The following is a 21,727-nucleotide window of genomic DNA, read 5'->3' as shown; positions in this document are numbered from 1 at the left end:
AGTCCAGTATAGCAGAGTAACTTTTTTTTAAATTACCTTGAATACTCTAAAAATTAAGTCAAATGAACAATACTGACTTGAATTTAAACACATTTGATTGCAGTTCACATTAGAGAGGACTGCAGATCATCACTGTGGTCAAATAGCTCAGTCTTTTTACTTCTAAACTGTAGGGTTTTTATCTTCCTAATAATTTTATTTAATGCATCATGAATGATCCATGGTTATTTCTACTTCCTCACTATTATTATTGTTTTCTCTAATATTTGCATTTAATAGACAGAATAAATTTAGGATTTTCTTGGTAGTCAACCCAAGAGATGAACCAATGCAATACATTTGTTCTAATGCAACTTCTGCACTCTAAAAATGAAAAAAACAGTAATATTGGAAGTGAAATTCAAAATAAAAATCATCACTTTTTAATTAAATAGCCATAACACCTAAATCAACATAGTTTTATCCATCCCACTGAAATAATTTCTATTGCTGAATGTTTCATCACTACGTGCTTGCAATGACAATGTTCAAAATTTGGTAAGGAAATGTCATTGCAAACAAAGTTGCCAATCAAAAGCAGTTTGTTAAGCACTGGTACCAGTGTTCCCTGAGAGCTAAACTGGACTACTGGTAATGTTGCATTATCTGCAAGGTGAAGAATTTCCTTCTCAATGAACGGAGTTTCATTCTACAAGTCCAACCCAATTAACTAACTATACTGAAACTAAATGTAGAAGAAAGACAGGAAGATTCCCCTCAACTACACTTTTTAAATCTTTTTACAGCCTTAAAATCTGCAACTTATGAAACACTAAAGGGTGCAGTGTTTAGGAAAATGCTATTTTATTTACAAATAATACCACCTTTCATAAAACCATTTTTAGATTCAAAACATTTTTTCCTTCCTGCATTGAAAGGAGATTCTCTTGCAAAGCAAAATGCCTAACACTAATTGAATCCAATTAGAACATGACAACAAACTGCTGCATAAGAATTGGGGATGCAGAATTTCATTACAACCTATAATCTGAAAAATTGTATGCTCATCTATACAACTACTTAAATGTAGGGAGACAGTGCATATTTGGTTAGCAAAATGCAGTGCTTAATTTAACATAAAGGCTGATTTGCAGTTGAAAGAATTTTTATAATTACTAATCAAACTGAATTAGTCTCTTTTCTGGAAAGCAATTAAAGGAAAAAAAATACAAGGCAAGGTTAAAAACAAAGTCAGAATTGTATGTTCCTACTTTGTGTCAATCCATCTAGGTGCAACTGAAAATCTCAGCATACTGGGAACTTGCTTTAAGTTTTCAGAGGTGACTAAATGCACAAGACACTCCGCAGAAGCCATGTGTGCCTCAGCATGTCTGAGCTCCACAAGTGTTGGGAACAGAACCACATGGTTGATGTTTCATGTTTGGTTTTGGTTATTGAAATAATGTGCATTACACCTGCATCAGTTCACAATAAGTTTATTTTATGTGAAGAAAAGCTTTGCCATTAATGAAAAATTTCAGTAGAAAACAGTACCTCCTGCTTTCAATCTAGATTACTCAAAAGTAGAAGCTTGTATTAGTGAAAACTTCAGTAGAAACAAATCTGTAGGAAACGTTCTTGGCACATGAAGTAAAAGCTTTAAACACATTAAGTTTGAATAGAGTATTGACCGTGCAACCATGCTGGCAGAAAAGCCAGTTTTTAATGGCTGGTATTTGTCCCTAAAGACAATAACATGGAAGACACATAAACCTGCTTACATAACGTTAATTGTATATAAATATGGTGTTGCCATAATCGACAGTCTCTATTCAGGCCAACCTTTTAGTTTAGCAGTTCTAAATAAGTAATAGGCACTTTGCCTTTCTGATTTCCCCTTTCACCCATCAGCCAGTCTGAATCCATGCCAGGGATACTGTACACTGTTATCACCTACAAAAAGAGAAACACATTATTATAAACTTCATTTGCAGGAAAGAGAGTTACAGTCTATCTTCATGTATTATCAGGGTCTTGGAATTGAGATTAACCAGGTTAAACGGAGCATTTAATATGAGCATCCATGGAACATAATCTAATGCTCATAAAAATTATTTCACTGGTCCACGGAAAAGAACAGACACAATATCATATTTTAAAGTACCTTTTTTTTTCTGTTGAATTCTATTCATCAGTGTTTATTTTCTATTATGTTTTATCTTTAACTTGTGTATCCTCCCTCAGCCTTAACAGAAATTTCTGTGGAGTGCATGACAGAAAGACAGATGGTGTTGATATGCTACATCCTCACAAAAAATCTGAGCCCACAGCTTCTATCTAAGTCACTCTCTAGATAAGAAAAAAGTCAAATAAAAATATTGAAGTAATGCACATTAAAAAACCCCAAAATCCTGAATATTCTTTTTTCAATTTCATCTTCAGCATTAAGCTCCATTCACATTACCAGGTGAATGCACTGTGCTTCACCATCTACCTCCATCTGCTTTGCATAGACTCTCTGACTTACGACTGCAACCCAACTGGAACAGGAATAAAAATAGCACAACCTTCACCATCAAAGCAAGAAGTAGATGTATTTTCATATTCTTCCCAAATTGCAATATTCAATGTTTGAAAGACTAATTATATTGACAATAGTGCGAAAGGTGTGGTGTAAAGTAAAGAGCAGAACTGCATCTTGACTGTCCAGCAAATGCTCTTTCAAGCTAAGATGGTGCCACAGATGTTGACTCTGACTACAGAATATTAGACTATATAGGTACAGGACAATGCTCCAAAGGTATTATTGAAATTTAGTTATAAAAAATCAACTACACAGACTTTTTGATGCAGCACATCTTAACTGGCTACTCACAAAGATTCCCATTTCACTTTCAAATAATTAAGGTACATAGAAAACTCATACCTCATCTGCAAGTAGAGATAATTCACTGCTGTTTGCAGCATCATAATCATAGAGAACTCTTGCTTTTCTGCTGCCACTTGATGACTTCAGTTCACTGAGGCCTGAAGTAACCATTGAATTGCTCACTGAAGGCAATGAAGCAGAGGCTGAGGCCAAGACTGAGGGAGAAGAAACACTCTGCACAGGAGTTGTGGAAGACTGGTTGTTGTTAGAGAGGAAAGTAGATGGAAAGCTGTGAGAGGAAGAAAAAAAGAAAATACTTCTGAGTGAATCTGTTTTACACATGGCATTATACATGCTCCCATGCCTAAATTAGCATTCTTATTTTTATCAGCAATAAACACCAGCAGACAGCAGTAAGAGAACAACACTGAGACTTGTATAATGTAAATAAAGATATTTGCTCCTGATAAGTAGCATAAATCAAATCAATGTAATTTAAAAAGAATACTGCCACCTTAAAAAACCCTGGATATTTGTCTCTTAAAAAAAGGCAAAACCAAGAAAGCACTGTTGGTTAAACTTAATTCAGACTGCACTCTGATAAACATTTCTTTTGACAGCTCTGCCAGGAAAAGTAGCCTCCACCTCCTCCTGCTCATTCCTCAATTATGTGGTTACACAAAAGATTGTGCTGACGAGCCAGATCAGGGAAATATAATACAACTTAAAATCACAGCCTCCCTCTGAAAGCAAGAAAAACCACACTACTATTTTTGTAATCTAAATCAGTTCATTGATTCAGCTAACTTCATGCTGTTATTTTTTAGACAGAAAATGAACTTATAACAACTTAAGCCCCTCATTTCTAGGTCAGGCTGCTACTTGCTCAGTGCCAGCTGTAGTGCTGGCCAGACCCTCCCATGAAGTCAATTAAATTCATTAACCTGACTGAAAAAGAGGGGAAAAAAGTGTATAATCTCCTACTTAGTTAATGAGCTCAGTCAGAAAAAACTGTTCTGAGTGACAGAGCAGATACAAGGGAAAGCACAGAATAACATGACTGAAAAATGGAAAAAGCAAAAAGAAGAGCAAAGCAGCAAGAGATTTTGGCAGCGGAGTAGGAAGAACGGACCAGCAATGATGAGCTCTGAGAGCATCTCATGTCACTCTGCCCTACGTTGTGGAATGCAGTCCTGTGGCAGACTAAACTCAGTTATTTAGCAGCTGATGGAACAGTTTCTTGTCCCTTCGCTGCCTTACTTGGTTCTAACACCCATTTGGATTCTACCTCAAGAGTAGGTCAATAGGGGTTTTAAAAAGTGACAGAGACGATGCAGTAAAAAAGGGCCAGCAGCTACGAGTTAGACTGAGTCATGATGACCTGGAACTGTAGTTGTATTTCCTTCAATTATTTTGACCAGTGAATTCCCACACCTAACTCCCCTCATCAGTCCTTCTACATGGATGCCTCTTCATTAACATCTGGGATATGGGCATATTACCTCCCCTCTCCTTCTGTGTGCCTGCTCTTTTGACATAAGGAGGATCTACCCATACCATGCATATGAACCCACCAGAAAACAGCTTCATCTCATCCCTGCCCACCTCTGCTTCCCAGTCAGATTCTTTCTGAAGTCACAGTTCAGTGGCAACTGTACCCATGTAAATCCAGATCAGTATATTCCTAACCATGTCTGCACCATTACTGGTGCTCATATGATCATAAAAGGAGCTGCTTTAGGGAGCTGATAGAGGTAAAAACTGAACCCATTAATGCAGCAACTAATTTTTGGTTCATGTGACAATAAATAGTGGAACAAATGCAGCTCATATCTGTAACAACTGCAGCAGTCCTGCACACAAGGTTCCAGGTTCACACTATATTTAACCTGGTAAATGCGCAGTGCCACCAAAGAGGATAGACCCACTCCTGTACCTCTTTTTAGCACAAATGTTCATTCTCCATCATTTGAGTCAGATCTGGCAATCTGCCGCTATTGATTCAACAATCTGAACTAACCAAAAATCAGGAAGATAACTAACTTTGCATGAGAATAGCTTTTTAAACATGTTCATCTTGCAGTCACAATTGTATCTGACTGAAAGGAAAGAGCAGCAGTGTGGTATGGAGGACAGCACTAGTCCCTTGACAGTCAGACCAAATTGCATGTAAAAATTGGGAAGATTTTCAGGAAACTGTTCTGAATTTAGGCAGCAGCTTACTACAGTGCAAAGGAGAAAGTCCCACTTCCCTCTGTGGCTTACCTTGACCCCACCTGATCATAAAGAGCTGGTTCAACTCAACAAGAAGAGAAAGCAACTCCACCAAATGTTTTGGGGTTTTTTTTCTCATTTGCTAGATTAGTTTTTCAAACTAGTTCATCATGTTCCCTGAACAAATCCAACATGCAGAATAAAGGGAGCCAAAACCAGACCCCACATTTCTGTAGGTATAAGTCAGCTGTGTCCCATGATGTATTTATTACATGATGAGTTGGCATTCAGCCAGAGGGATTTCGTTTTAAATGACAATCAGCTGTTTCTCAATATTGCTAAACGATTCAATACACTGCTAAACCTGTTCTCATTTAACACAGTAATTACCTGTAAGTTATTCTGCTCAGTTCAAAGGGTCACTGGTTTGTACAGTCAGTAGAACAGGAAGCCAAAACTTTATAACCAGTCTGTCAATCAGTGGTGCATTAAGTCTCACTCCTGTTGCAAAGCCATATGTAAGGCCTTTTACCGGAAGGCTTCAGCTATACAGAGATTGTCTGGTTTGGGTTTTTTTATTTTGAATGCTTGAGTAACAGGAGTTTCACAGCTTGTAGAGTAAGATACTAGTAATAGATAATCTGAAAAAATTATGCCACAGCTTACATTTGTCTGTCAGGGAAGCTGAGAAACTTCAGAGCAAAAGCAGTTATCAGGAAGGAAAAAAGCAGCCAGAGTAGCAGAATATTTGAAATAGATTTGTTTAGTTTATACTGAGGAACTGAAAATAAGAAAAAAAGGAGATTTGATTTAAAGAATCAAACCAGCCTCACAGGAGGGGAAGGCAGTACAGAGATAAGCAGCTGGTGCTGCCTTGAAGAGAAACATCCACAAAAATATGTCTATTTATATAAAGAGAACTGAATGCAAGTTTTCCCTCCACCTTCCTCGCAGTTGCCTCTGGAGAGTCAGGAAGATCAGCACTCAGCTTTGGAACCAGGAAGGGGTGTATTCCCTAGATACTGACCCAGGAAAAATGACATATACATCTCCTCTGAGAACCAGGTTTCTGGTTTATTTTAAGTAACAAACTAATCTCACTTACAAGGCTGAATGCCTCTGGTCCATCAACAACCTCAAAACGAAACTCAGTCCTTCACAGTTCTTGGTCTTTTATGTGAGAATATTGCACAATACCATTCTCAGATGTGTAAAGCTGTGTAACTCAGCACTAGTGTTAACCAACAGAGCACAGTCAACATCTGGCTGAGCTGCCTAAGTTGTTTATTTGGTCTGTATGTGCCCACATAACCTCAGGAGCACAGAACACAAACCTACTCACCTGCTTATTTAATGCAAGGGCTACACACCACATCCCTGTGAATGGAAGCAAGGAGCACAACCTGAGACCCTGTCCCAGTGCTCTGTTATACTTCAGTGGGATTCCCTTGCACAAGGAAAGACACACCCAAGATTTAATACCATAACTATTTTAATTAACAAAGGCAGAGAAACTTCATTTCACTGTTAGAGGTATTTAGAATTTTGCAAAGCTTCCATGCTTTTGGTTTTCTACCAGCCATAGTAATTTTATTAAAAATACGAATCAGATCACAGCCACATAAAGACACATCCTTCTGTTTTCCTAAAGGCACTATTTTCTTCAAATAGACTTTTTTTTATACCTGGTAGCAACTTATGCAAATTTAAAACAAAAACAGCAGTTCTGGGACAAGCTACACATCCTAAAGCAGAATTTAAAGAGGAACATGTTCTTCCTTAGAATAAGGGTATTATGTTTAAGGCTTTCTGTTTAATAAATACACTAGGATAAAAGTACACATTTTAAAAATATCCTCTCAAAATAGTTGTGTAAATATGTTTCACTTAATTTCTAATTTAATAGTTGTTTTTCCTTAATACTGTAAATTTTTGTTTGTTTGTTTTCAAGCTTTCAATTCCATAACTTGTATTTATGTGCTACCACATTTTATAGTTGAATATCTGGAATGTATTAGATTGGGATGTAACTTTAAAGATGCAGCTTTTTTTAGATCGAAGTTTTAAATACTTTAAACTACAATTTAGTAGTTTAGTCTTCTTCAAGACTAAAAAAAATCTTTAAACTACACATTTAAACAAACTGAGGAAATCAAATGCCACAGGAAGTTGCAAGTCAGGAAAAGGGTAAGACTCAAGAACACTTTTGTTTTTACTTCCTTGTCAGGGAAAACATAAACACAGAGACAGTTACCTAGAACAGACACTACAGTAAACTTCTAAGTACAGACAATTCTTCTGTGCGTACATTCACGTAAATAACATGATCTGTGTAACTCTAAGAAAGGGTGATTTGTGAAGAACTAGAATAGAGAGACTTTATGAAATGTAAGTATGTAGATCTCTCTACATTCCCACCCATTACACAAAAAAAGATTAAGAGCAAAAACTAACGTCAGCTTCTTCTCTCACTTTAAAAATGCTAAACCCATGAAACAAGACAAACTTGTTCATTCTATTGTGTGTGCTCTGGATAACAGATAGGATGAAGTAGATTTCTGCCTATACAGTATCTATGCTGGCAACTCAGTTAAGAGTGGAGAACAGGGTTTCATCAGAAAATCACATAATGACCTGTAGCGAATTAAAAGGCAACAGGAATTTATAGTAAGTATAAAAACTTTTCCCACACCACACAGTGGTTTAGTAGCATGAAGCATAAGACAACTGAAATACTGAGACTACAACTGAGACTACAAATAAATCCCTAGAAATTTCTTTTTGTCACATAAAATGAGGTTACCAAGAGCTCGCCTTCCTCAATTACACAATATATAAAATCTCAGTAGATCATCTCTCAAAAAGCCTTAGTGCTGTGTGTAGGCTTAGGGAAGTAGTTGCACTGGGTAATTGCATATTAATTACCTGAGAACAGATACATTTCCTTTCAGTCCAGCATGCCTGTGTGTCCACCACTGTTTTATCAGTGTACGTTTTCCTACTATTAATGAGCATTTATTAAAAACTGAGCTTTTTCCTGAAGTTTATACAGTATTACTACCTTCCAAGTTGTTTCTGGAGATCCAACATATATTGGTAACATTGTGCATAATAGGTCATCTGAGCTTCCACAAAGTCATTCAGACAGCGAAGATGATGTGCCTGTAACACAGCAAAGAATTCAAGAGTTTAGTCTACAAGGGCACCCAGGTGCATTAGAAGGAGTAGGCACCTAGTCAGGTGCTAATGCCAATACTGGCACTTAGGGATAAACACCAGATAGGCAGAGTGCCCGGATTTACCAGGCAAACAGAATAAAATGTCACAAAAATTAACATACTTGAGTAAACATTTTTGTGGTTTCAACACTCAATTGATCTGATGAATGGAAAACTGGGTATGAAAATGAAAGCTCCTGCATTCTGAAGGTTAATGGGAAAGTAAAGTTAAATTCAGTGGATATTAAATTAGAATTAAAAGAAAAAACTACCCAACCTTCGTGGTTTGATGCTTTAATGCACTGAAGTGAAACCTCATAGACCAGAGTTCCCAAGTAGTTTACTGCAGCTATCTTTAGAAGGCACCCTGATATTGACTTTCCTCCTCAACACCTTTTGGGTACTCACATGTGTGCTGCTGATTCCTTCCAGCAGCAGTCTGGTAATCTCTGCTTGACGGTCAAACTCACTCTGAGTAATTCGCACCTCCTGTTCAGACTAAAAGCAAGAATGCACATCAGGAACTGGTACAGTGCTCTGTGCTACACCTGCCTACTGCAGCAGTCCTACTTGATGCAGAACTGCTCATACAAATGCATGAATTAGGTGTTTGAAATGGGCTTTTCTTTGCAGATCTTTACTAGGCAAAAACAGTAATTGCATTCTGGGTTCAGAAATGTTGAGGCCCTGTGAACACAGCAAGCAGCTGATTATCAGACACCTACTACATATGCAAAAGAAAGGCATTTCTTTGCCAGCATTATTACCCCACCTCTCCCAAAACAAACCAAGTGTTCACTGGCACAACCATGTCTGCACCAAGGGTTTTGTCAGCATACCAATGGCAGCCAAGAATAATGTAATTTTTTTCTATACATCAGCTTAAGAGATCTCCGATGAAATAATTCAGGGTAAATCTGACGTTATTTTTGCCATGTAATTGCGCAGCAATCAGCTGTACATAAATCTTCGATGTGATGTTTTACTAGGATGTCTCATAATTGAATGTCTTATACTGGCCACCAAACTACTACAGCTATTTCTGGAGCTTGTAATCAAGGAATCTTTGAAATAAATAAACCTGAACTATACATATTAAATAAAATCACCTTGCTAATGTTGTTTTACCAGACATGCTTTTAGTAAGACACTGGTAGTGGAGGATATACAGCTGTGCCTAGTTTTCAATATTTCTCTGAAATGCAGAGTTAGAGGAAGCTAAACTGAAGAAAGTTTGTCATTACCACCATGAACATCTTATATTCTAACTCAAAAAAAACAAAACCCCTGTAATTGAGCCAGAGATGACTGAATGGTCTGAATTCTTTGCTGGGAAGCTTATATTTAAATTTAAAGCATTTAAGAATCTCCTCCTCCAACTCTCAAACAGAGGAGGACAGAGTGCCTTTAGAAATGTGAATGGATGACTGCTCCACTGGCTGTACATAATGTTGTCATTTCTTCTCAATAGTCTCTGCTATTTATATACTAAATAAAAAAGGGGACCTTGAATTATGTAATTTATTACAAGAGCTAAAGTTTTCTGTCTTCTTTATGCTATAGTTAAGCACTTTGTAGTATTTCTTCTTTGCAAGACAATCTGTTAAATTTCACTACCCTTAAAATTGCTTGTCCTTGTCTCTGAAAGGCAAATAGCTTCAAGATTAGTTTTCAATACAGCAGTATTCTTTCCCCACTATAGGACCAGCAGACAGGTTTCCTGCTTCCAAATGTTACTTCACTTAATTCATTAAATAATTCTCAGACTTTGAGATCAAAGTTGACCTCATCCTCCTTTTACAGTTAACCCTCCTTTTACTTTAAATGGCTCCTTCCCTCTGAACTCGCACTCATCCTCACCTGTGTGCACCATAAGTCACAGAAAGCTGGAAGAGCAACTCCCACAACTCCTAAGATTTCACTTGAAGCTGCATATCCCAGCTTCTCCCTACACCTCCCACACCTGCCTAGCTAGTTCCCCATTAAAAACCATACTCCAAAGCCCCTGCTCTCCTTCTATTGACATAATTTTAATTACCCGTCCTCTACAGAAATCCACTAAGAAGCCCCTCCTTCCCTGTCCTCACAGCCTGTTGCCAATGCTGGTTTGTCAGAGCCAGTGAGCCTACGAACGAATGGCCCTTCTCAAGCACTGCAGCAGCCACTGCCCAACACCCCATTAGCTCCTCCGAGTTTGTTCCTGGCCAAGGGATAGCCCAACAGAGCAGGCTGTAATGCCCATCCCAAGGCTAATGAAGCTTACAAACCAGCTTTCAGGGCAGGTTGTTTTTAGATGTGCCTAACTTAAGCTGCTGAAGATCTAGTGACACTGGGGAGAAAGGTGAGGTGTTCCATGTTCTGGGTAAAACTTGAAGGTCAGTGTTTTCAGGAGAGTTTAGATTACTAGACGCAAGTATTTCTGAAAATTTTCAAATAAGCTTGTTCTTATGAGGATATCATACCAGTAAATTTTGAGATAAGTCCTGTAGTTGTCTATTGTATCTTGTCCCATGAGAATCATATGGTACTGGTATTAAGTGACAGCCAGAAACAGGTTACTACAAAACAAGTCCCAGGCATTGTTTTGCCACTTAAACCTGAAAGGCCCTGGAGGGGCCCAGTGTACTTTGATGTAATGCATCAGGCTGCCAGCATCAGACTGAAATCAACAACATGTAATATCCCTTACTACGGAGACCAGCACAAGTTATGATTTCAGAATTCTGCAATTTTAAAATTGTTTACTTACTTTTGTCACTTCCTCAGCCCATATCTAGTCAGCATTAAGAGTGGGGGAGGAGAAAATAAAAACATACAAACTTAGACACTGGTGGTACTCTATTACAGTATATAATCACACTTTGGCTTTCAAGTACTGTCCTCGGAACATCACAGGGATTTGAGGAGTGCTACAAGTCAGTTGCCCAAAGCTCTTCATACACAATGAATCTATTATGAATATGGAGAGCATTACATCTATGAAACAAGTTAGATACTGAAGAGAGTGTGACTTGTAGAACTCATGTTTTACAAGAATCTACTTAAAACAAGCTATTACAACACAAGACATAACTACTTTAAAAAATGACATGAATCAGACAAACCAAATTACCTTAGGAGGAACTTAAGTTACCTAAATGCGTTATAATAATGGAAAATTATGGAAAGCTATTCTCATTTTTACACTGAAACAGATGAATGCTTTCTCTTGCTAATTTTATTACCAGTTTTCTATTTCACAAGCACTTTGACTGAAACCTAAATTTAACTGAAACTGCTACAGAGGTATCTCACATTGAGTATTAGAGTAGTAGCAAGCAGCACAGCAAAATCATAGAACTGCAAGGGATTTAGTCTAAAAGTTAATTACTTCAGCTTGCTCTTTCAATTCCCTCTTGCAATGTGGTTCTTCAATTTTCATCTTCTGCCATTGTAAGATGATGACACAATCAGGAATAGGAAGAAATGCGTATAAAGGTTGCAGGAGCAAACTGTAACAGTTCACTCATTTTTTTATCTGAGCACAGCTGAGAAATCTGGAATGCTAAATTGAGATGAGACCCAATATGCTGTGCAGATCCAAACCCCAACCAGAACAGGCGGGACAGCACAGCCTATGGTGTACAGCACTAATTAATCACTTTCTCTTCCACTTTCACAACTATAGTGCTACAACCAGCTGCACTAGGGAGTCTTTGAAACAAGTTTAGGATACATTGTACTCTCACTTCAGCCATTAACTTGTGTGACATTATTCAGTTGCAGTTCTTTATGTAACAAGCAATGTAACACATTGCTTACATATTCTGTTCTGTTTCACATAATTCACTTTTACTCATATTAAAAAGATAGGAAAACGAAATAATTCCTATCTTCTAATAGCTGAAAATAATTCCAGAAGTGAAAAATTAACTCCTTTGTATCCTAAGTTTATATTCATAAAATCACAGAAATTACCATATAATACTGTGTATTTCAAACTATCAGAAATAATCTGATAAAAATAACATCCAATGCTGTACTGACATAAGTGTATTTAGTGCATTACACCAATTCATTATTGAATGGAAATCAACAAAAAGAGCTGGATAGCAAGAGGAAACATTTAACAGGAAAATGAATGAACACAGGAGGCCAACAAACCTTTAGCCATTTTACATGCAGCAAGTTGAGCATGTAAGAGACATTTACCATAATGTTATTGTCTTCAGGCTGAGAGATGTTTAGTTGCTTAAGTGTATAGATAAAAAACAAAAGCAAGTTACAAAACTGCAAATATAGCAAGTAAATAGATTATCAGCACAAAGCACTTCAATTTTAAGAGAAACAAGACTGTGAAGTGAATACAGATAAATAAAACAGTTTAGATTTTGATTTTAAACACTGAACTAAGCTGTTTCAGTTGTACAGTAAGCATGGGACAAGTAATTTTCAAATTATTTTTCCCAGTTATAAAAATATGTAATCACATGTAGATAAAATTTAGCACTTTAATCTGTCACAGGAAATAGTAAAGCATAAAAATTTGCATCACAGCTCAATACACTTCACTAACCTACTATCACTCCAACTGTGTTTGTTAGGTTTCTTCCTTTATAAATAATGGAGCCAGCAGAATATAACCCATTTGCAGCACACCTACATCCAGGTTAGTTCTCACTTCTATATTGCAGAGGATAAAGAAGAGCTGCAATTTTGTTATTTCTGTTGGCATTCTACAATCTGATACTTCTTACACATGCACATTAATTTTAATTACATTTTGACAACAAAGTATAAGCAAAAGAGTGAAGAGGTTTAGAGTTTCATGCTCTTCCAGCACTAAATTATGTGCATAAAACTGCATACTTGCTGTATGAATACTTAGGATCAAGTAGCAGCAGCAGCAATTGGCACCAAGCTCTGAATGACTGCACTGCTGATGGAATTAAAACTTCAGTCTAACATATACATATGTATATAATTTTAATACCAGGCTCAAGGGGAACAATTCCTTATGGTCTTTTCATTGCTTTAGAAAGTAAGGTACATACTTGCTACCACACCACAAATGAAGCTAATAATAAAAACACTTTTTTATTAACTTAACTCTGAACAAAGTCAAGCAAAGGAATAGTTTACTATCCAATGCTCTTCTATCCATTGCTTCAAAATTGCACTACTTGCTGATCAAAACCTTCTCTGTTCTCCATAGTTAGTCTAACAAGTAATGAAAGCTTGACAAATAGAGAAGTGACTCTTTTTACATAGAATTTACACGAGGGAAAATAGACTTGGGTATACAGATAGTTTAAATACAGAGGGACAGTGTGCACGACATGGACTGACACACAAGAGCAGAACTGCCAGGTAGAGATTATGTTGGTTTTTAGATAGATCATGATCACAAAGATGCAACGCACTTCAAAGCTCAAGATGATGTCTCTGAGCTCTCTCAGGACAAACACCCATTCTGAAAAGCCAGCAAAATCTGTCAGTCCTTCTGCCTCTCCATCGTGTACACTGTCCCTGTGTATTTAAATTGACTGGATTTCTTTATTAGCATGACCCTTACTGCATTAACCCTTACAGGAAAAATCACTTCACTGTCCATCATTAACTGCTGAACCTTTTTAAAGAAGTCAAAAGATACCTATGAAAACACTATAAATATATCCTGATGAAACTACATACAGTCAACAGTCCATTCCTTCACTTAGAGCATTTTAAGAGTTTAAAAAGCAATAACCTTTTTCAATTTAATCTCCTTGAATAAGCATTTTTTGAGGGAATCAGAATGGTTAAGTCATGTGAGTTGAAGCATCTCACCTCTGTTTGGTGTAAAACAGTAAGCAATACATAAAGAGAAACTACAAATACTTTTGACATAGACAAATTAAGTATAGATAGGTTCATCAGTTGAAAGCAATTATACACACACTTCAACATTTGCAGAGATTCAAGTATTTGTATTTACACCCATATTGGCAGGATGTATCAATTAATTATTGACAGTACAGGCTCATCTACTGTAAAACAGGAAGGAAGTATAACTTGATGGAATATTTAAAACTAGAGGACTAACACCTTGACCAGTAACTCACTTCTGTTACCTTGTGCTCCACTAAGTCATTTCTTACAAAAGTACCTAGAAAAACAACCAGGGTAAGAAGGTAGGACTGGAAACATAACCAAGCAGTCGAGTTGATAAATATGTATCAATATGTCTGAAAGTTATGGACCAACTGAAAAAAACCCTCTACTTACTGCAGCTCGAGCTTCTGCAACTTTTGCCTTCTTCAGTCTGGTTTTTGCAGCATCCAAATCCAATCTTTTATTTTGTAACAGTTTACGTTCTTTCTGAAAGTGAGTTAGGTTAGTTTGTGAGAATGGGTACACATAGAAGCAAAAGATTGTCTACTTGGAAATGCTTTTAATGAAGTATCATGTAAAAAAAAGTTCTTCAGTTAAAGAGAGAGGCAGAATTAGATCCTAATTATTCTCATACCGTTTATGCTCAATATGCATACTTCTTATAGAACAATAGTTACCAAACAAACATTTTCATCATCATTTTGTTTTTACCTCGGCAAAAAAACCAGAAAATACTTCAACGGCACAAATTTCACTTGATTCTTTCTATATTACCTGGAGGAAAGTAATAATGCACCATTATCTACTACTACATTTTGAAGACTGACAGTTACAATTGGTGTGCAACTCTGAAAAATGTACAATTCAACTTACAGTAATAGTTTTGTAGTCTCCTTCAATAAAATTTCTTAGGGGAGTGAGAAAGTTTATAGCAGAAGTTTGAATGAGTTCTCTGTCTGCTGCCCCAATTCGCTTTTGTGTTTCTCCACATTTAATGAGTGCATTTCCTGCAAAGGAAAAAATATGTTAATCATATTGTTCAGGCAGGAGGTTAACAAAACAGGTTGCCACAGTCAGGAAAGTTTAGGCCAGCAGTTTGAAAAACAATCCAATGCCATGAAAAGGGCCTTCAAAAGAAAGAAAATGTGCAAAAAACTCAACTCCACCCCCAGAAAAACCACTCCAAACCCGCCAAAACTAAACACCAAAAAAAACCTGAACATAAAAACAAATAAAAAGCCCACACCAAAATAAACACCCACATAAACAACAAGCCAAACCATTTTTATATAATCAATCACAGGTCAAGGCAAGATTTCAGTGAGACCACTTATAATGGCAACTCCATAGTGAACACCTATTTCAGAACTGAACACCATACCTTTTTATTTTAATCCAACAACTTCCTCTCCTACACAACATTCTTAAGACAGGAGTAGTTGGTAGCAAGGAAAAGATTAAGATATTGGAAAATAATGTGCTTTTCCTCACCGCCATCTACGCAAACTTCTAAACATGTATTTGCACATAAACCAAGCAATACTTCAAAATTTAGTTTTGATCTCCTAACGCTCAGTTATACAGCAAGTCAGCTCAAACTGATACAAATGTCATTAAACAGCTTTATCTAGAGGAAAACAAGAAATACATTTTTATATTGTTAAAAAAGCCTGTATCTGTGGGGTTTTTTACTTCTTACCATAGGCTGTTCCTGGGCCAAATTCATTCCCAGCATCAATCATATACTGGCCTAGTAACTCGGGGTTATTCATGCGACTTGGTGCTTTGCGGTCCAGTTTCTCGTAGACAAATTCTTCTATTCTGGCATCTAAAAACGTTTATTTTAAATAATTACTGTCATTTAAAGCACAAGTTAGAAAGAGAAGCAAGCAAACAAGAAAAAGGAACACAAAAGAAGAATTTCAAAATCCAGCCATTAAACTCAACATTAAGTGAACAATATTAAGCTGGAGATCCTGTTCCTGAAAACTGACCATGTTCCATGTTTGCCATGCCATGTTCAAGTGTTTCCTATAGCCATCTGGGAAAGTGAAAATTTATACTTTTCTTCTCCATTAGCATTGTTATACAGCTTTTCAGAATTTTGATCAGAAGTCTCCACAGTAAGAGCAGTAACACAACACTTCTTGAAAAAAAACCAATTTTTTGTTTCCCCTCCAGAAAAAAGACAAAAAATTGCTCACTAAAACTTGCAGTAGGAATTAAGTTCAACAACTACTCAAAGTTCCCATTAAGATATTCTGAAAGTTCAATAGCCCCAGAAATTATATCCTCCTTCCCATGCCCTATGGTCCCTTGAAATACTCTGAAAGAAACCATTAAAAGTTATTAGAAAATGTTTCATTTTGTGTTCTCGTATTTTCTTAGTCTGAGCAATGAAATGATCAGAAAAACTTGTCGAGACTATGTGAGCATTACTACCCATCTATCACAATACTAAGCCACAGGGAGCTTCTTAGGTGGAAAGGTCTCACACACATAAACAGGGACTCTGTAATTGAAAAAGCAAACTCCTCAGATACAATACCCAATTCCTCTGACCAATCGCTTTCATTTCTCACCTAGCTGGCTTTATTTATACAGTCAGTAAGAACTAATTTCAGTCTAAAACAGTACAGACAGCCAAAAGAAGCTTTCCAGTGAACAAACCTGCCACTTTAATACTACTTGTTAATTAGACAACTTTCAACAGCAGTGAATTAAATAACTACTCTCTCATGAAGGTCATAAAAATTAATCTAAGACAGACAATTTTGGGTATCAGCGCATTCCCTGGCAGCAAGAGTAAACAGAAATTATCAAAAGTGATTTGCTTTCTTTACTCAAGTCATAATCTTTATTTTTTTACTAAATCACAAAATAACTGGAAAGTAATCTAAAATTATTGGACTATTACAAGGGTCTGATTTACAGGTACAATTATAAATGGGACTGAAAGTGATTTTTCCTCCCCCAGACAGGGTCACTCCATTAACAACCACCAAAAGCAGCTCTCTGCAGCATGTGATCCTTCTCCCAAGTAGGCCAACAAACAGCTGAAGTTACATTCACAAAGATCACTGCTCAATGCTGAGTATTTTTAGCCATAAGAAAATGGACTGGAGAGCATAACTAAGACACTGCTACATATCCTTCTACTGAAACTTCTTTATACACTTTCACTAGCCTCCAGTCAGTGCTTCAATATTCAAAGCTTACAAGTTTCTGAAAAAGTCCAAGGGATACTACAAATACTGAACTGAATGAAACAGACAACTATTTCCTCTGGCCTAGACAAAAGTAGAAATGTGAGCTAGAATATTCTGCAAGTTCTACTGCATCCTTCCCACATGATTAGTTGGTTTATTTTTAAAATACTGTTCTTATGGAACTAAAAGATGCAACACACTTCCAAGGTAATACTTCAAACATCTCTGTAATAAAGAATTTATCCACTTGGCATTAGCGAAGTGTTAGCAGTGTATGATTTACCTTTACTAATAAATCCTAGCTCAGTATGGCATTACAAGGAGAATATTTGTTTTCAGTGCAGAGGTAGCAGCAGTTTTATTATATTATCATTTCAGCAAACTCAAATGAGGTTTAGATTCTTTCAGTGAAGTAGTTCACCCTCTTGACTTAAAATCTAGATCTATACACTAAGCAAACTCCCAGAGCTCCAAACTCTAGTACAACTATAAGGTGATTCTGAAACTGATGTCATCAACTTTACTACTCATAGCAGCAATTTCAGAAACAAAATTAATACACCATAAACTTCATTACTTCTGCCCATGTTTTTTTCTGTTACTGTTAAAGTAAGAGACTCAACGGAGATGAAATCATATTTGACACTTCTTTGTATTGCTTAAGTAGGGTGCTAATTCTTCAGTAATGGAATTAACACTCTACTAAAATACCTGTAGGTAATTTAAGTATTTTAGTTCATCCTGCCTGCTTCAAGCAGATTTGTATTGTGCAGAGAGTTTAAATAATTAAATAGTGATGAAGTTTCTTGAGCCACTGTATCTATCCCATGAAGAACTTCAGAGTTCTTATAGCCATCCAAGATATCTGGAATTCGAATGGGAAATTCAATTAAACAGTAAACAATTGAAAAAAACAATAAACTGGGACTGAGTAGAGCATGGAACCAATAGGACAGTTTAAAAAGCTCTGCATAAAGTTTTCCCCATTTGAAAGGTTCAGGAGGTATCAGCAATTGGCAGCATCTCCAATTCTTACCAGCTCTTCAAAATGTACTTTCCATAACTGCAGCCTTCCAATTTTAAAACTGCTGTATTTAGTCATTACTTATGCAATAGCTATTGCAGTAAATATTTACACGGGCATAACTATTAATTCAAAAGTTGAAAACAAAAAAACCTGAAGGGCTCCTTACTTGGATTTGGCTGCAATAGTACTTCTGTTTGCTTCATTATTTTTTCTGTCCATAATTTAGTGCATTCTGCTTTGCTGAGAAGGTTCTCCAGATGAGCATCCAGTTCAGTCTTCTCTGCCTGACCAAGCTTTTCTTCTGTGAACTGCAAGTTAATCAGGTTAAAAATATTCAGTTCATAGAAATAATTTTCCAGGACAAATTTAAAACAGTCACTTCGATTAGTTTGAAGATGATGTTTTAAAAGACATAACCATTTCCCAGTCATCAGTAAAAATCTAAGGACAAATCTGAAAGCCATTAAGTTCACCAACACCTCCATACTATCAGGAAAAAAAAGGGCAGAAAAATATGGGAAAGGTAATTTGTAACATTATGAAGAAATCCTCTGCTAAACTTGTTACTGAGAATTCTCCCATGAAGCATTTTGCCCAGTTTTGCAGAGTGTTCTTTAAAACATTAACCAAAATGGAAGTCCAGAGGTAATAAAGAAAATTAAAAGATTACTTCAATCTTGTATATTTTGTAATTGTTTGTCAATTATCCTTGTGTAAAACCTGAAGACAAAACAGATTCTGATTCCAGCTACCTTGAATATATTGAAAAAAATGTCCTGTCCAGTGGAAACAGGACAAAAATAGGGAGTTTAAACTACAGTAAGAAGATTTAAATTATAATTAGACATTAAAGAAAGCTTCTAAAGACAAGGATTAAAAGCTAAAACAAACTTTCTTGGGAAGTTGTGAAATATATATCTTTGGGGGTGGGGAGTGTGTTGCTTTTTAGAATAGGACAAACCAGTGTTTGATAAACTCTTTAGATGTCCTATTACGCCTGACAGAAACAGTAAGACCACCTCTGCTGTTCTCGTCCAAGCTGTGATTTCACTGACCATGAAGTACAATATAACATCATTTAGCTAAATAAATCCACCAGACAATTCATTTCGCTTGATACAAAATTCATGCCAAGTCTTACTAATCCACAAGCAGTTTGTTTTTCAATCCCAGACAGGGAGAAGCTGCACATTTCACATCAGGGAAGCAAGCAAAGCAGGAAGTGAGGGCTTCAGGGCAGTAGTTCCTCACAACGATGATCCCATCCCTTGACAGCCTGCTGTTCAAAGTCAGGCATTCTCAGGAGAATCTGGCTTATGATTAAGTCACTAACAAATTTATTAATTAGGAACTTAACAGGACTAGAAGCATTCTGACTGTCCAACTTCACTCTTAACAAGTTCCTTGGTGGCCAGTAAGATACAGAATATAATAGAAGTAAATTGCATTGTCTAAGTTTGTTTTAATTTCTGTCACATGTAGATTAACCAACTTTGATAGCATGCACATCTCAATAAATGCTTCTGGCATTTGTAGTTCTACATAAAAGCAAACTGCAGTCATGAGGAAGTTCAGCTGCTGTGTAGGGAAGAAGGGAATTTATTCACAGACGTACTACTACTACTACTGTTTAAAAGGCTTTTAAAACTATGCCAGGTGTTCTCAAAAACTTTGTACAGATTCTTTACAATACAGTAAAAATAGGTGTGGAACTATTTTTTTACTACTTACAGATAAGAGTATTTGTATATAAAATTATTGATATTTCTCATTAATATTTTCATAAATCTTCTCAGCAGTGTGAAAATCGCTAAGTGAAGACCACAACGTTGGATTTCACACATACACTTAAATGAAATCACAAGGTCCCATCACAAGATCTTACAATGAAGGGTGAAACTGCATCTCCTTTTTTTCCCGTGTCCCAGAAGACAGAAAGTGGAGGCAGGAAAGGAAGAGTCGGTCTGGGAAGCAGGTAGATGTGGAACAAGCCAGGAGTAGTTGGGTAAGCATGGAAATACCTCCACCACAAAGAGAAGCAACTATGACTGCTTTAACGTCATTTAAATTTGAACAATATTTTTTGACGAGTTGGCATTTTCAGAGCTCTGCTGTGCTGCTGATCATTGGTTCTGCTTGAGTATTGAGATTTAGGGCAATACATCAGACTGACGAGACCAGATAACAACGCTTACCACATTCCAAACCTGACTGTGACCCAGTGAGAACTCGCAAGAAACCAAGTGGATTACTATATACTGCTTGGATGCCCACCTCCATACAGCAAATCTGTTCAAGTTTGATTATATAAGGAAAGGGGATTACGGCTCAAGACGAGCGCTAAGGAACAAAAGACAGTTACAATGCCCTTACTGCGAAGAAAGGGGAAGACCAAATCTGAAACAATGGGCTATCGAACTACCTTAAAAACGATAGCGAAGGTAAAACAAACAGCCTAAGCAGACACATACCGGACTTTCGTATGTCGCATCAGAGCTCGATTTTTACCGATCAAGCAGCGATATGAACAGGTTTCTGCAGCCAGTAAACCCCAGGTGTTTATTTCAGGCGAGACACACCTTTGTCCCTTGCATGCACAAAGTCCGGCCGTGTCTCCCGGCAGTTGATGCCTGCGCATCTCGTGCTACCAGCGCTGGCGCCTTCTCCCCTCTTTGCCCGCCTGACCTTGGGCTGTCTCACCCCCGCAGCCCCCCGAGGCTGCTGTTGTGCAGCCTGCCTGCCGAACCGCCGGGCCTGCCCAGCCCGCGGCCCAAGGGGCCGGCTGGAGGACGCTTCTCGCCACAGCCCATCGCCGCCCGGCCCGGCCAATGCTCCGGCCTCGCCCCCGCCAGCACAACCGGGCCTGGCGCTCCCTCCGAGCCGGGAGCCCGCGGCGGGCCCGGCCCCTCCCGGCCCCCGGGGCGGAGCCCAGCGCCCCGGCCAGCGCCCCGCACCGGGCCCAGCGGCGGCGGCGGCCCAGCGGAGCCACCCGCGGCCTCGACCCCGGCTGGGTGTTCCCGCGCGGGGCCGCCCCGGCAGAACCCCGTCCCGGCGAGGCCCCAGCAGGGCAGGGCGGCTCGTACCTGCACGGCGCGGCTCAGGAAGGTGCCCGCGTCAGCCGCCAGCTTCTTCACATTGAAATCCATGATGTTCATCTTGGGCGGGGGCGCTGACTCAGCCCGGGCACCCGCGGCGGCGGCGGCCGCTCCGGCCCGTCCCAGTGGGAGCCGCCGGGGGCGGTGCCGGGCCCGGCCCGGCCGCAGCGGATTGGCGGGGCCGCGGCGTCAGCCCAGGGCCCGGATCGGCCGGGTGAGCGGCGCCGGCGGCCGCCCCGCCCCGGCCCCAGACTGCCCCGGCC

The 21,727-nt window shown here is 38.2% G+C and overlaps 1 protein-coding gene across 3 annotated transcripts; it reads right to left on the bottom strand.

Moving 5' to 3' along the window:
• Window positions 1-1,459: 1,459 nt before the first annotated feature.
• Window positions 1,460-21,705, bottom strand: SH3GLB1 (SH3 domain containing GRB2 like, endophilin B1). 3 transcript variants are annotated; one of them, XM_038144074.1, is made up of 11 exons: window positions 21,453-21,705; window positions 18,536-18,677; window positions 15,833-15,961; window positions 15,007-15,140; window positions 14,527-14,619; window positions 12,424-12,510; window positions 11,030-11,053; window positions 8,689-8,778; window positions 8,124-8,224; window positions 2,906-3,137; window positions 1,460-1,932 (listed from the first exon to the last, which is right to left on the bottom strand). In XM_038144074.1, exons 1-11 carry the CDS (start codon window positions 21,522-21,524, stop codon window positions 1,825-1,827), a joined length of 1,212 nt encoding a protein of 403 aa, XP_038000002.1. In that variant the 5' UTR covers window positions 21,525-21,705; the 3' UTR covers window positions 1,460-1,824. The 3 variants fall into 3 exon arrangements, with proteins under 3 accessions (XP_038000002.1, XP_038000003.1, XP_038000004.1); XM_038144075.1 differs by having other exon boundaries at window positions 12,472-12,510; XM_038144076.1 differs by lacking the exons at window positions 11,030-11,053; window positions 12,424-12,510.
• Window positions 21,706-21,727: the final 22 nt, after the last annotated feature.

Source organism: Motacilla alba, chromosome 8, assembly GCF_015832195.1.
Source record: "Motacilla alba alba isolate MOTALB_02 chromosome 8, Motacilla_alba_V1.0_pri, whole genome shotgun sequence".
In the NCBI taxonomy this organism is placed as follows: domain Eukaryota; kingdom Metazoa; phylum Chordata; class Aves; order Passeriformes; family Motacillidae; genus Motacilla; species Motacilla alba.
The sequence above is the reverse complement of the archived record's forward strand: the minus strand, read 5'-3'. Positions and strand labels throughout refer to the sequence as shown.

What these genes read in the sequence shown, in the direction of transcription:
- SH3GLB1 (XM_038144074.1), bottom strand. Translation starts at nt 21,524, where the DNA reads ATGAACATCATGGATTTCAATGTGAAGAAGCTGGCGGCTGACGCGGGC. An exon ending in CTCCAGAAACAACTTGGAAG is followed by an intron (nt 3,138 to 8,123) that starts GTAGTAATACTG and finishes TTCCTCTCACAG; the next exon opens with CTTTCCATCTACTTTCCTCT. An exon ending in TATCTCTACTTGCAGATGAG is followed by an intron (nt 1,933 to 2,905) that starts GTATGAGTTTTC and finishes CTCTTTTTGTAG; the next exon opens with GTGATAACAGTGTACAGTAT.